The 14,778-nt window shown below is 44.5% G+C and overlaps 1 protein-coding gene across 1 annotated transcript in view; it reads left to right on the top strand.

The window, feature by feature from the left end:
- LOC137502168 (uncharacterized) overlaps positions 1 to 14,778 on the top strand; it is a 110,314-nt gene that overhangs the window by 75,277 nt on the left and 20,259 nt on the right. The window contains exon 4 of the mRNA XM_068229177.1: positions 13,151 to 13,284. Coding sequence (XP_068085278.1) covers positions 13,151 to 13,284 — 134 coding nt within the window. The remainder of the gene's footprint in view (positions 1 to 13,150; positions 13,285 to 14,778) is intronic.

Genomic DNA, 14,778 nt, shown 5'->3' with positions numbered 1-14,778 from the left:
GCCGTGCGAAGTGAATGGCCGGCTTTCTTTTTTTGTGAATGTCTAGCTCTCGCCCTCGTGACAAAAGGGTCCCGTATCCCATTGTGTTAGGGCTTGGAGCCTGGTCTGCCCGCGTTCTTTTGTTTGGGTTAAATGGCTTAGCTAAGAATACTTGTATAATGATAATATCACGGTGATTTCTTTTAAAGGTATTTAATAAATGAGTAGGGATCCCCCCAGATATCCGGCGATATGAGATTGTAACTATTCTAGGGATCTACAGAAACCCACAGTACCTCTCGGTCGGGAGTCTGCCAGTTCGACTCCGGATTATGGTGGCGCCCTTGAGCGAGCTGCTCCAAGCTTGCGCTTTGGGCCGGAGACAGTGATAACCATGCTGTTTCTTTTCTAGGAATGGTTCTCCTTTGTGCATGAAGTGTATATATCCATATATCTGTGTATGCTTCGTAATTATGTGCACATATTTTTGAGTTCAAACAGAACCTATGTGCACGTTGTGTGGTCTTGGTGATAGATGAGTAGTCCGGGGTTTAGCAAAAATGGTATTTGTGTTTGTTTGTGCATTATGCAAATGTGTCTTTTAATATGATATTATGTAGTGTAGGCCCCGGTTATGTTCGTGCTTAGAACAGCTAGTAATATTTGTGTATAGGGACATCAGATCATCTCACGGTGTGACCGACAGAATAATGTACAAAATTTCATGAACGGTATGAATTAATGAGGACAAATGAACGATAGCAAGTCGCAAAACCTCAATCATGCCGTTATGCAGGCGACGGCCATGGGCGATTCGTATTTTTTTAAAGTGATTATTATTTTCTTTTCCTCCCATATGTGGAGAGTCATTGTATAGAGAGCTGTATCAACTTCTTTAAATTGTCGTGTTTTGAATAAATTCATATTCGTAACCCCTATTTAATGATTCTTGTCATTTGTAGCAGTGTTAAGCAGTATCCAATAGGCATTTGAACCCAGAGATCCTACTTTCATATTATAGACATAAGGCTCCATCTTAAGTATTTGTTGTTTTTGTTTTTCTTTGAACGTACCACTTCCCCAAGTGCTCAGGCTGCCGGGCCGGCACAGAAAGTAGGAAGGGGAGCGGTTCGAAGCTCGTTAAGCAATTCGACCCGCTCTTCAATCAAATCTCATCCGTGGGTGTTTACCCCGTTACGTGGAGGCATTCTTATGCGTGGGTCACCCATACGAAGCCCGGTAGGGTGTAATATGTTCAGCTTGTTAAAAGCCAAATGTAATTAATGTTATTGGCTTCACGCCCCGCTAACTACTTCTACGATTTTCGGAGACGCCGATGTGCAGGAATTTAGTCCTGGAGTTCTTTTACGTGCCAGTAAATCTACCGACACGAGGCTGACGTATTTGAGCACCTTCAACTACCACCGGACTGAACCAAGTTGGGGTCAGAAGGCCAGCACCTCAACAGTCTGAACCACTCAGCCCGACTTGTGAAAACTAGATGAAGTCATATTTATCTTTATCATGTTTAACTTTTTCCCTCCACAAAGATATTTAATTCTCTTTCATGGGCCCTGGAAGTGGGTAGGCCAGTTGTCCCAACCATAAATATATATTTTTTTGGGAATGATAGATTATAGCCCTATAGTATTATGATCTTTCTTTCTTTCCTTCTTTCTTTCTTTCTTTCTTTCTTTCTTTCTTTCTTTCTTTCTTCATCAGTTTATCCTTCAGGGTTGGTTTTCTCTCGGACTCAGCGAGGGATTTCACCTCTACCACTTCAAGGGCAGTGTCCTGGAACGTTGAGACTGGTATGGTGATGAAACTGGTGAGGAGGGCCATTACCTCGCCCAGGCGGCCTCACCTGTTATGCTCAACAGGGGCCTTGTTGGAGGATAGGAGCATCGGAAGGGATAGACAAGGAAGAGGGAAGGAAACGGCCATGGCCTTAGGTGCCTGGAGGAGAAGTAGGAAAATACGAAAAACCACTTCGAGGATGGCTGAGGTGGGATTCGAAACCCTTCTACTCAGTTGACTTCCCGAGGCTGAGTAGACCCCGTTCCAGTCCTCGTACTATTTGTTTTCAACTTTCATGGCAGAGCCGGGAATCGAAACCGGGCCTCCGGGAGTGGCACACATTAACCACTACACTACAGAAGCGGACTAGTACTATAATGCTACCTATATGTTTATGTTAGTGCTGAAATCCGATTTCTTACTTTACTAATGCTGAAAGCCCGAAAATGTAATGTTATTCTTTAATAGGGGAATCAGTCTAGAAGGAAATGTTGAAAGTGATGTGATATCTATCCAGGTTCGTTGTTATCCTAATACTATGGGTTACAGTACATTGCACGTATATAAAAGACGCCACTTACAAACTTGCTTGTTATCCGCGAATTTCTGCGGCCACAAAAGTCACATTTTTCAAGAATGATGACATCTACACATGGTAGATTGTCTGACTGTGCTGTTTCGAACCTTTCTTCTGTCATTTCGAAGTTACTCGCGATCATGAATAATAAACAATCGGCTTTTAGCAACGGCTGATGCACAACGGCTGGTAGAGCTCCATGCGGTACTGGATCGTGACGTCACAGCGCGCCGCTTACGTCAGAGGCCGTTTCACTCGCCTTGCGGAAAGGCACTATTAAACATTTTTTTAATGGTAGAAAACAAGGCAACATACCACAGTGTAATACGTTTACGTACTATTTCATTGGTGTACTTTTCAAAAAAAAAATTTGAAAATTATGCATGTTCCCAATTGGAGTCATGTGGAATTGCCATGCCAGTCCGAGGAGCACTCATAAATGTCATAGCGGCATACTCCCGACCGAAAAGCCTGAACACACAAGACATAGACGCAGTACTAAGGCCAAATCGAAACACGATCCTAGGAGGATGCCTAAATTCGAAACACGCCAGCTGGGGCTGCCTGTAACCCAACTCAGAAGGCACAATGCTGTACAACCACATGCTATCCCAGGACTATGTGGTAACAGCCCCCAGCGAACCCACGTTCCTAGCGCCAAACGATCAGGTCGACGATATACTAGACATAGCCCTACTGCGACATATTCCTCAAAGGCATAGCATAACGATAGTGAACGACCCTGGGTCGAGGCACCAACCAGTGATATTTACACTAAATGCGACCCCAGAGGAACATGAAAACAACCCCAAGCGTAGGCTCAGCTATAAAGCAGCCAAATGGGGCAAATTCGAACACAAACTAGACACACTCCTACAGGAAAGCGAGGGCATACTATTAGACAGCACAGCCCAAATTGACGAAGCAGTCAAAACCCTAGTAGAAGCAATTCAGGTAGCCGCAGCAGCGAGCATAAAGCAAAGCAAACACAAAGAATACCCACAGTTCGGAATTCAGCCCACATTAAGGAATTAATACGCAAGCGCAACACCCACAGACGCAACTGGGCACGACACCATAGAGGCTACGACCGAATAATGAAAAATGAACTTAACACAGAAATACAAACAAAACTACAGGAATGCAGGTCGCGAGAATGGAACAACAAACTCCGTCTATTCGACACAAACACCAGGCCTGTGTGAAACTTAGCGAGACACTTCACTAGAGAAACACACAGCATCCCTACTATTAAGGGACCTAACGGCCCGGTATATGAGAACCGTGATAAAGCGGGAGTCATAGCGGACTCGATCGAAGCGGCATTCACTCCGAACGAAACACCATCTGACTCTGCCTTCACCAGGCAAACCGAGGCAAGGGTAACTGAGTTCCTCGAAAACGCAGCTAAGCTGGAGGTCAAGAGGACAAATATACACGAAATTAAGTGGATTATAGGTCATCTTAACCCCAAGAAGGCGCCTGGCCCAGATGAGGTACAGAATATTATAATTAAGAAATTAACACACAAGCCCTAACACTACTAACCAGCATCTTCAATGCAATGTTCAGACTACAATACTACCCTGAACAATGGAAAAGGGCTAGGATACTCGTATTTGGAAAACCAGGCAAAGACAAGTCAGACCCTAGCGATTATAGGCCTATCAGCCTCCTGGACGCCCTCAGTAAAGTATTCGAGAAAATACTACTGAAAAGGTTAATAGGGCGTATCAAGGAAAGAGGAATAATTCTCAACGAGCAATTTTGCTTCAGGAACGGGCATTCAGCCCCACAACTGCTCACGCGATTCATAGAACAAGCTACCATAGGTTTCAATAAACGAAGGGATACAGGTTCGGTTTTCCTTGATATCCAGAAAGCATTTGACAAAGTCTGGCACCAAGGCCTACTAGCGAAACTAATAGACCTCGAATTCCACCCAGGCTATATAAGGCTAATCAAATCCTATCTGGAGGGCCGAGAGTTCCAAGTTAACGTGCACAAAACGTTGTCAAGCACGCGAAGGATTAGAGCGGGCGTATCCCAAAGGTCCCTTATTGGCCCAATCCCCTTCTTCCTATATACAAATGACATGCCCATTACGGAACTCACTATCACACACCTCTACGCCGATGACACTGCTATCATAGTCCAACACCCACAACTAGCGTGCACTCGGAAGAGACTGCAAGTAGCGCTACGAACTCTCGAGCCATGGCTAACGAAATGGCGCATCAAGGTCAATGTTGACAAGTGCCAAGCCGTTCTGTTCACAAGAAAGAACAGACGCACACGCAGACCAGCCAACGTAAAACCACTGAAGCTTTTCAATCAAGATATAACATGGCATGACAATGCCAAATACCTAGGAGTAGTCCTAGCCCAGAAGCTCACCATAATACACCTATCAAAGATATCCAAAGGAAAGCTCACGTTAGACTCAGCCAGCTATACCTTATACCAAACAAAAAGTCCAGTATAAACACAGACGTAACCATAAATATGTATAAGGCCTTAATTAGGCAATGATCATGTGCGCAGCTCCAGCGTGGGGATTCACTGCAAAGACGAACCTAGATAAGCTAGAACGAGTACAAAATAAACGCATTCGAGCAGCGGCCAGACTCCCTTTCGACACACCAATACGCCAACTACGCGATATTGCTAAAGTCAGCTCGATTAGGCGCCACATACGTAAACAAACACTAAGAATGTACACAAAGTCATGGGGTAATAAGATCAACAAGCGGGATCGGACGCTACGACGTCGATCTTTACAAAACGTACCCCATACCGAAACACATACTATTCAGCCACAGGGTTGGGGGGACGAGGGGCCGATAGCTGGCTCCTCCCCAAGCTGACACCTAGACAACACTTTAACCAGTGGCGGCCGGTCAGTACGTGCTACCGGGCTCCAGCACGTAGCTTGGAACTGTAAGGAATATTATTTATGTACAGTACAATTATCCTAGTGCCTTTTCGTTGTTTTGAGTACGATATGAATTTGTGTTTTGTGAAAATCAGGACGAGATCTGTCGAACACCTAGCGCCGTTCTCCCGGGGAACAAGGCTCGTGCTCATGTGAAGTGAGCCCTTGCCTGTAGCCTGAAGGAAGCAATACGCAGGCGCAGCCAAGCTTGCAACACTCCCCCTAGCCGACGGAGTATACCGTAAACCGGGATCAACTTTCACTGATCCCGTTTATAGTTACTTCCTCTCCCGCAAGGGGGTAGAATTACTCGATGTCTCCTGCTACCCGGAGCGCAGCGCGGGATCCAGTCGGCCGTGCTTATGTTGAACGTGGTAAGCGAATCTGCCACTAGAGAGTAGCATCGTCTGGGTTCGAAAGTAAAGCGTAAGTGGAGGCAATCTATCTCACACAGGCTTATTAAAATATCCATCTTCCTTTTGTGTCAAAAATAAGGAATTCGTAGGTGAGTCAAAGAATCTGTGACTGACCCTAAATGTTATCCCGCATTACAATGTAATTTACTCTGGTGAAATGAAATAGCGTATGGCTTTTAGTGCCGGAAGTATCCGAGGACATGTTCGACTCGCCAGATGCAGATCTTTTGATTTGACTCCCGTAGGCGACCTGCGAGTCGTGATGAGGATGAAATGATGATGACGACAACACGTACACCCAATGATGGTTAAAATTCCAGACCCTGCCGGGAATCGAACCCGGGATCCCTGTGACCAAAGGCCAGCGCGCTAACCATTTAGCCATGGAGCCGGACATTTACTCTGGTAATAGGGGAGGTCTCAATGAATCAGTTGGCAGCTCTTTCAGTTGCTTTGTGCGGTTTTTAATCTCGCAGTTATATTACTGGTGCGTGTTTTTTCTGTCATTGTGTTAGTGCTAAAGTTTATACGAAGATTTATCAAATTATTTATTAACTGCAGTGTATATAAAGTGAAATTAAATTAGTGTTCTTAGTGGGGATCTATATTCCCACGATTCTATTTGCACTGATGTAAGTTGCGCCATTAGGTTAGTAAAAACAATATTTCTCGAATGAATTATTTATCTCGTAGACAGTTGTCGAAGAATTCATCTGCTTCCAAATTAATGTTGTTCTTGTTTGTTCTGAGTTATAAATTGTGAGAAAAGTAGTAGTAGTAGTAGTAGTAGTAGTAGTAGTAGTAGTAGTATTACCAAGTTTGAAGTATGCGTTGTTCATCATGGCAATATGCAGATTTAAAACAGAAATTTTGGCTTGTTTTTTGTAGCACGTAGGACGATTTTTTCACGAGCCGCCACTGACTTTAACCCACACACTGCAGACAACATGTACCTATGTAAATATGTAAATATGCTCCTTTGCTTACAGCTGTCTTTATCCCAGGGACCAGGCGAAGAAAGATTGATAAGAAACACAACACGAGGAGAAGACGACGGCAACGCAGCCAGACGGCCAAGAACGAACCAATCCACCTCCGCCCCCCGAAAGAGACACGGGAGTGGAACACCAGCCCGCGCCCCATAACGAAGACAGCAGTACTAATATAGTTATTTATTTCGTGTCATTTCACTATTATTTAGGTATTGCACTGGACGTGAGTGCAGGCAAGCAAGCCGGCACTCCAAGGAGCAGCTGTATATATATATATATATATTTATTGTTCTAATAACCCTAGCACAGTTACAGATCTGCAGTGAGAAGTGTGTTCCAACAACACCGCACAGAGGGACATCGCCAGGCTGAAGAAGAAGACAGCCCCTTACACCAAGTAAGGCTTGGGTCTTAATCCCCCTCTTCAAACGGAGACTTGGCACCAGGGACCACTGGCTGCTGGGCAAAGGGACGAACCTGTGGCCCCGAGCCGACCCGGCAGTGACAAGATGGACTGATCCCCATAATAACAAACAATGGCAAGGAAATGGTTATGATTGCATGACACATCTTCCTGACCAACACAACCTCTGGACTTTTCCAGCCCACATCCTTGCATGTGCTATCAAAAGATAGGTTTTACACGTAGGCTCTTTCTCTTTCTGCCTATGTGGTTTTTCGCTGACCCTTCAATACCATACTTCAACACCACCCAACCTAACACAAACTCTTGCCGTGGTAGCGAGTCTAACTCGGAAACCGGCAGATACTCCTTGTATCACTTCCCACTCTTCCCTGTTATCTCTTTCTTCTTAGAAATTATTAGCATGTCGGAGGCCATGTAGATTGAGTCGATGGTCACGGCGGAGGAGCGGGCTACGGGGGCCCGCCGTAAAAAAAAGAAAAAAAGACTTCACCTGTACAACCACATGCTATCCCAGGACTATGTGGTAACAGCCCCCAGTGACCCCACGTTCCTAGCGCTAAACGAACAGGTCGATGACATACTAGACATAGCCCTACTGCGACATATTCCTCAAAGACACAGCATAAAAGTCATAAACGACGTAGGGTCGAGGCATCAACCAGTGATATTTACACTGGAAGCGAACCCAGAGGAATATGAGAATAACCCTAAGCGCCGACTCAACTATAAAGCAGCCAAATGGGGTAAATTCGAAAGAAAACTCGATTCACTCCTACAAGGGACCGAGGACATACAAATAGTAAACCCAGCCCAAACGGATGAATCCTTAAAAACACTCATAAATGCGATCCAGGCAGCCACAACAGCGAGCATCCCGGTACACAAACCTAAACAACACACTAACATCGAAATACCGGCCCACATTAAATATTTAATACGCAGACGTAACCAACACAAGAGCAACTGGGCCCGATACCACCGCGATGAAGACCGGATACGTAAAAACGAACTCAGAACTGAAATCGAAACCGAACTAATGGAATACAGGTCGCGGATCTGGAATTCAAACTGAGTACGTTCGACACAAATACCAGACCAGTGTGGAACTTAGCGAGATATTTCACGCGAGAACCACACGTGATCCCAAAAATTAAGGGGCCTAACGGACCGGTATACGAAAACCAAGATAAAGCCGAGGTGATAGCTGTCTCACTGGAAGCGGCCTTTACGCCCAATGATGAACCGTCAGATCCCGCCTTCATTAGACAAACAGAGGCCAACTTAGCGGAATTCCTAGCAAACGCACCTAAGCCCGAGGTTAAGAAGACTAATATCCACGAAATTAAATGGATAATAGATCATCTTAACTCGAAGAAGGCACCCGGCCCAGATGAGATTCAGAACATAATACTCAAAAAGCTAATTCCGAAAACCCTCGCACTACTCACTAAAATATACAATGCAATGTTTCAAAAAGAGGCGAGAATCCTTGTATTCGGCAAACCAGGCAAGGACAAACCTAATCCTAATAATTACAGGCCCATCAGCCTCCTGGACGCCCTCAGCAAAGTATTCGAGAAAATACTACTGAAAAGGCTAATAGCACATATTAAGGAAAGAGGAATCATTCGAAACGAACAATTCGGTTTTAGGAACGGCCACTCCGCCCCGCAACTGCTTACCCGGGTCATAGAACTAGCAACCATCGGACTAAACAAGCGGAGGGACACAGGCACGGTATTCCTTGATATATAGAAGGCATTCGATAAAGTCTGGCACGAAGGACGTTTAGCAAAATTAATAGACCACGAATTCCACCCAGGGTACATAAGATTAATTAAATCATACCTGGAAGGCCGAGAGTTCCAAGTAGATGTTCACAACACACTGTCAAGCACGCGACCGATCAGGGCGGGCGTAGCCCAGGGGTCACTAATAGGCCCAATCCTGTTCATCCTATTTACGAATGACATGACGACAGCGGAACTCACTACCACGCACCTCTACGCGGATGACACTGCTATCACAGTACAACACCCTCAGCAAGCATGCACCCGAAAGAGACTACAAGTAGCACTGCGAACCCTCGAGACCTGGCTAACCAAATGGCGTATCAAGGTCAACGTTGACAAATGCCAAGCTGTGATGTTCACTAGGAATAACAGACGCACACATAGGCCAGCCAATATCAAACCGCTCAAACTATTTAATCAAGATAAAGCATGGCACGACAAGGTCAAATATCTAGGAGTAGTTCTAGATAGAAAACTAACCATGCTATATCACATTAAAGACATCCAGCGGAAAACACACGCACGACTGTCACAGCTCTATCCTATACTGAATAAAAAATGTAGTATTAACAAGAGAGTAGCAATCAACATGTGCAAGGCCCTAATTAGGCCAATAATAACGTACGCAGCCCCCGCTTAGGGCTACACTCCTATGACGAACCTGGATAAGCTGGAACTAATACAAAACAAATGCATTCGAGCAGTGGCTAGACTCCCGTGTGACACACCAATACGCCACCTACGCGCAATTGCAAAAGTCAGCTCGATAAGAAAATACATACGAAAACAAACACTCCGAATGTACACGAAGTCATGGGGTAATAAGATCAACCCACTAGTCAGTGGAATAAGACGCTACGACGTCGATCTATACACCAAATAGGCTACCCCACACCGAAGCATATTCTCTTCAGCCACAGGGTAAGGAGGCCGGGAGTCCAAAAACGCCCCCCCCCCCCACTCCTAAGCTGACACCAACCCACTACACCGCTCCACTTAATACTACGCACGCACACCACACTGCAAACACCCAGGGTACATAAGATTAATTAAATCATACCTGGAAGGCCAAGAGTTCCAAGTAGATGTTCACAACACACTGTCAAGCACGCGTTTATCTGTCTATCTTATGTTACAGGGAACCAAGCGAGGAAGGATTGAGAGAAATACAACGACGAAGGTAACACAGCCTTAATAAGGGACGACCCAATCCACCCCCGCTTCCCACCAGTGACAAGGGAGTGGACGGAAAACCACCCTGCAGCTAATACTTAATGATTAATTTAATAAATGTACAGGACATGAGAGCGGAAGAGCGGCCCGCACTCTACCGAGAAACGTGAAATGCATAAATCATAACGATATATGTATGTATATGTGTGTATATATAGTTGCAGAGACAAGTGTGTGCCACCAACACCGCAAAGAAGGGACGTCATCAGGCGAGAAGAAGAAGCCCCTTACCCCAAATAAGGCTTGGCTATACTCCCCTTCTCCTTAAGAGACTTGGCACCAGGGACCGCTGGCTGCCGGACCAAGGGACTAACCTGTGGCCCAAAGCCCGGACGCCAGTGGACCCGAGCCGCACCAAGCAGTGACAAGAAGGACTGATTCCCCATAATAACTGACAGAAAGCTATGAAAATGGTTATGATTGCATGACACGTACTCCTAACTAAAACAACCTCTGGACTTTTCCAGCCCACATCCTTGTATGTGCTATCAAAAGATGTCAGGTTTTACATGTAGGCTCTTTCTTTTTCTGCCTATGTGGTTTTTCCCTGACCCTTCAATACCACACCTCAACACCACCCATCCAATACAAACTCGCCTAGTAACGTGTCTAACATGGAAACAGGCAGATACTCCTTGTATCATTTCCCACTCTTCCCAACTATCTCTTTCTACTTAGAACTAATAGCATGTCGGAGGCAATGTAGATTGAGTCGATTGCCACGACGGGGGAGCGGGCTACGCCCCCCCCACCCCCCGTAAAAAAAGGACAGACTTCATTGGAGCGATCTTTTCCGTTGGCTTGCGTAGCTTAGCTTAGCTTTCTGAGTGTAGTCGCCTTAAGACTGGCTTAAGGGCCCCAATTCAAGAAAAAGAATCTTCGCTCAGGGAGGAATTTAAATGTGGAGCTCCGAACTGACACGATTGCGCCATAACAAGTGCGCTCTTGAGACACCCGGCTGGACCCCACGGAGTGTTTGTTTGATGCCGATTTCTCGGTATGGGTCTCAAGCCGTCACGTACAGATTTAGCAACACCGACTCAAAAAGCCCACTTGAATTCGCCCAGGAAGCGATCTGATTGGCTAAGTTCAGCAGCTGATACAAGGACAACGGTGCGAGATATCGAACATTTTTTCAAATTATTTATCAGTATGAGCAACCCTGTAACACTCATATACCCGGTTGGATACCCGGTGGGATCTCCAGAACAGCTCATAAACGTAGTGAAAGCACTCTACAATACAGCCCGCTGACCCGTCAAGTCTCTGTGGTTTGAAACCGTGGCTAGCCGGTTCGTGTCTGATGCAAGTGTAATGAACTAATAAAACTTGGAAACAATTCTCTAACCCATGGGTAAAAATGGAAATATCGAGCTTGATGATGATGATGATTATTATTATTATTATTATTATTATTATTATTATTATTATTATTATTATTATTATTATTATTATTATTATTTACGTAGTTATGTATGGACTTTATATGGTATAAATCGTGAACGTATCGTTTGTGAGGTTATGTCATGATACATCTGCTGTATGTATACTAATATGAGTGTATTTAATGTAATAACACGTAATTAATAGTATATATTTATTATTAGATGTAAATGTGATGTTAAATCCACGGTAATAGTCCAGAACAACGCACCTTCCCAGTAGAAGTTGTAGAAAATTCCTGTCATTGTAAATAGGCAATTGGAGGTTCTCGAAATTACGAGAAATCATGTTGTGTCATATTCTTCTAGAAGCCTGATCAGGCAATGTATATAAAGAGGCAGTCTTGGGAGTTGAGTAGAGTTTTAGTGGAAGTTGTTAGTCAAGTACCTATATGAACTTTGTTGGGTTGGTAGTTGGTTGACATGCAAGTGTTGCAGTCTTCTTCTCCTTCGTAGCAGTGTTCTGTTCAAGAGGGCAGTTTTTAATGTGTGCGTGTGTATATAATTTGTAAATAAAACTGTACACAATTGACAGCATTTCGTGCATGCGTCTTTGTAGTTACAACAAGTCCCGTAGATTTATACCATCAAAATGTTGGCCAGTATAGTAGGAGAGGTGATGATATACCGTGGTACACAAATTTGAACGACTAGATTGTGTGCCAAAAGCCTGTATTCAGTAATTCCGAACCTATTCGCAGTGTTCATACGGAGTGAGGGCATATGACGCTGTTGATAGTAAACTGGCATCTATCTTCATCTAGAGGGAACTAGGAGCAATATGATTAAGATCGCAAGAATTCAGAGTTAATAGATAGCTGATGAGTTAAACAGACATGCTAGGTAAAGCACCCACATTCTTCCTGAGTCGGAACGATAGCTAACCAGCTGTGCTTGCGAGGTTCTCAAACACCTAGATCATGGCGTTGATAGACCAATCCCTTTTCTTGTTGTTGTTGTTGTTGTTGTTGTTGTTGTTGTTGTTGTTGAGAGCGAGTACATGAGAGTCCCAGGGCGAAAGCTATACCCTTCTACTCATCTGTTTTCGCGAAGTACCGAATGAGTCGGAAAATCTTCATCACGTACACTGGCGGGGGATAAGCGATCTGTCATGAAAGAGAAAATTTTTCCCATGTCAGGGATGAAACCCCTCTTGGCTAAAATGTTAAAAATCTAATTTTGGGGTCGGAGTAATTTAGGAGAACAAGAATTTAGAGAGGGTAGAGAGCTTTCCCTTCTTAACAAACGGGTCTTTTAAGGGGGGGGGGGAATTGAATTTAGATTTTTAGTAATTTAGTGATGTAATTTAGAACAGGCTGAAAAGTGGGGAGGTAACCAGATAAAACAGCTCGTAAATTTTCCAAGGGCCGCGATGTTTCAAACGTGTGCTCGGCTCCTTGGTTCTCACGATCTGTTTTAAGAGTAAGATGCCTGAATCGGTAGATTGACTAAGGAGGATTCTAGACTTGGCCATCTTGACTATTTTATTTACCTGAGATCTAATAAGCGGAATACGAAGTTCGCTTGCATGAGAGTGATTGAATGTTTACTTGTTTCAGAAGTGCCCAGTGACCGGCCATCCATCACCGGGGCTCGATCTCGGTATCGTATAGGAGACGTGCTGCACAGTAACTGTTCCTCATCGTGGTCTAGGCCAGCTGCCAAGCTCAACTGGTTGGTAAACGATAAGCAGGTGAGTCTAAACTAACCAACACTAGACACATGAAACATTGAAAATATCTCTCAACGTTTCAGATACGTATTTATATGAGTAAAATACCCCAATAGTAGGTTAATAACGGGTTGTTAATCTAGTTTAGGGACAAGCACTATGTATACTATAAAGTCATAGAAGAAACACGCAAACCCAAAGAGTGATATGAGGACTAAAATAAAATAAATTATACGGGAAGGATATAGAAAATTATATATGAAAATGAACTTCAATTCTACACTTATTAATTTGTTAAACAGAGAACTGAACAAACCAGGAAGAATAGAAATATTATGTAATAACTAGCTAACGTACCCGTGCTTCGCTACGGAATTCCACTTTGCATACAGATTCCTACGTAAAGTAGGCCTACTCTTAACGTTGTAATATTTATTAAACTGCAGACGCGTAGCTTAACCGAGAAACAAAACGGTTAGGCCACCTTATATACTTTCTAATGCAAATTCCTGGTTGGAGAGTATTCATTGTAATGGCAGGCCCCATGCCTACTGTCTGACACAGTCGAGTTGGGGAGTTTTCGCATAATGGCAGCCCCCCTTGCGTATTGCCAGTCACGATCGAGTTGGGGAGTTCTCATTATAATGGCAAGCCCCTTTGGCTACTGCCAGTCACCGTCTATTTGAAGAGTTTTTCATTATAATCGCAGGCCGCCTTGCCTACTGCCAGTGACAGTCAATGTGGAATGTTTTAATCATAATAGCAGGCCCCCTTACTGCCAGACACATCGATTTGGGGAGTTTTCATAATAATGGCAGGCCCCCTTGCCTACTGCTGGTCGAAATTGAGTTGGGAAGTTTTTATTATAATGGCAGGCCCTCTTACCTACTGCCAGCGACAGGAAATGTGGGCATTTTTAATAATGAGGGTAGGCCCCCTTGCCTACTGCCAGTCACAATCGAGTTGAAGAGTTCTCATTATAATGGCAAGCTCCTTTGCCTACTGCCAGCCATCGTCTATTTTGGGAGCTTTCAATTATAATCGAAGGCCCCCTTGCCTACTACCAGTCACAGTCGCGTTGGGAGTTTTCACTATAATGGCAGGACCACTTCCCTACTGCCAATCACAGTCTAGTTGGGGAGTTTTAATTATAATGGAGGTCCCCTTGCCTACTTCGAGTCTCAATGGAGCTGGGGTGCTTTCATTGTATGGTAGGCCCCCTTGCCTACTGACAGTCACAATTGAGCTGGGGAGTTTTCAGTATAATGGCAGCCCGCCTTGCCTACTGCCAGTCACTATCGATCTGGGAAGTTTTCATTATAATGGCGGACTGCCTTGTCTACTCCCAATCACAATCGAGCTGGGGATTTTTCATTATAATGCCAGGCCCCTTGCCCACTGCTGGTCAAAATTGATTTGGGGAGTTTTTCATTATAATGACAGGCCTCCATACCTACTGCCAATGACAGCCAATGTGGGGAGTTTCAATTATAACGACAGGCCCTTTTGCCCACC

This window comes from Anabrus simplex, chromosome 9 (assembly GCF_040414725.1).
Source record: "Anabrus simplex isolate iqAnaSimp1 chromosome 9, ASM4041472v1, whole genome shotgun sequence".
In the NCBI taxonomy this organism is placed as follows: Eukaryota; Metazoa; Arthropoda; class Insecta; order Orthoptera; family Tettigoniidae; genus Anabrus; species Anabrus simplex.
Note: the sequence above shows the minus strand (reverse complement) of the source record. Positions and strands in the feature narration are given on the sequence as shown.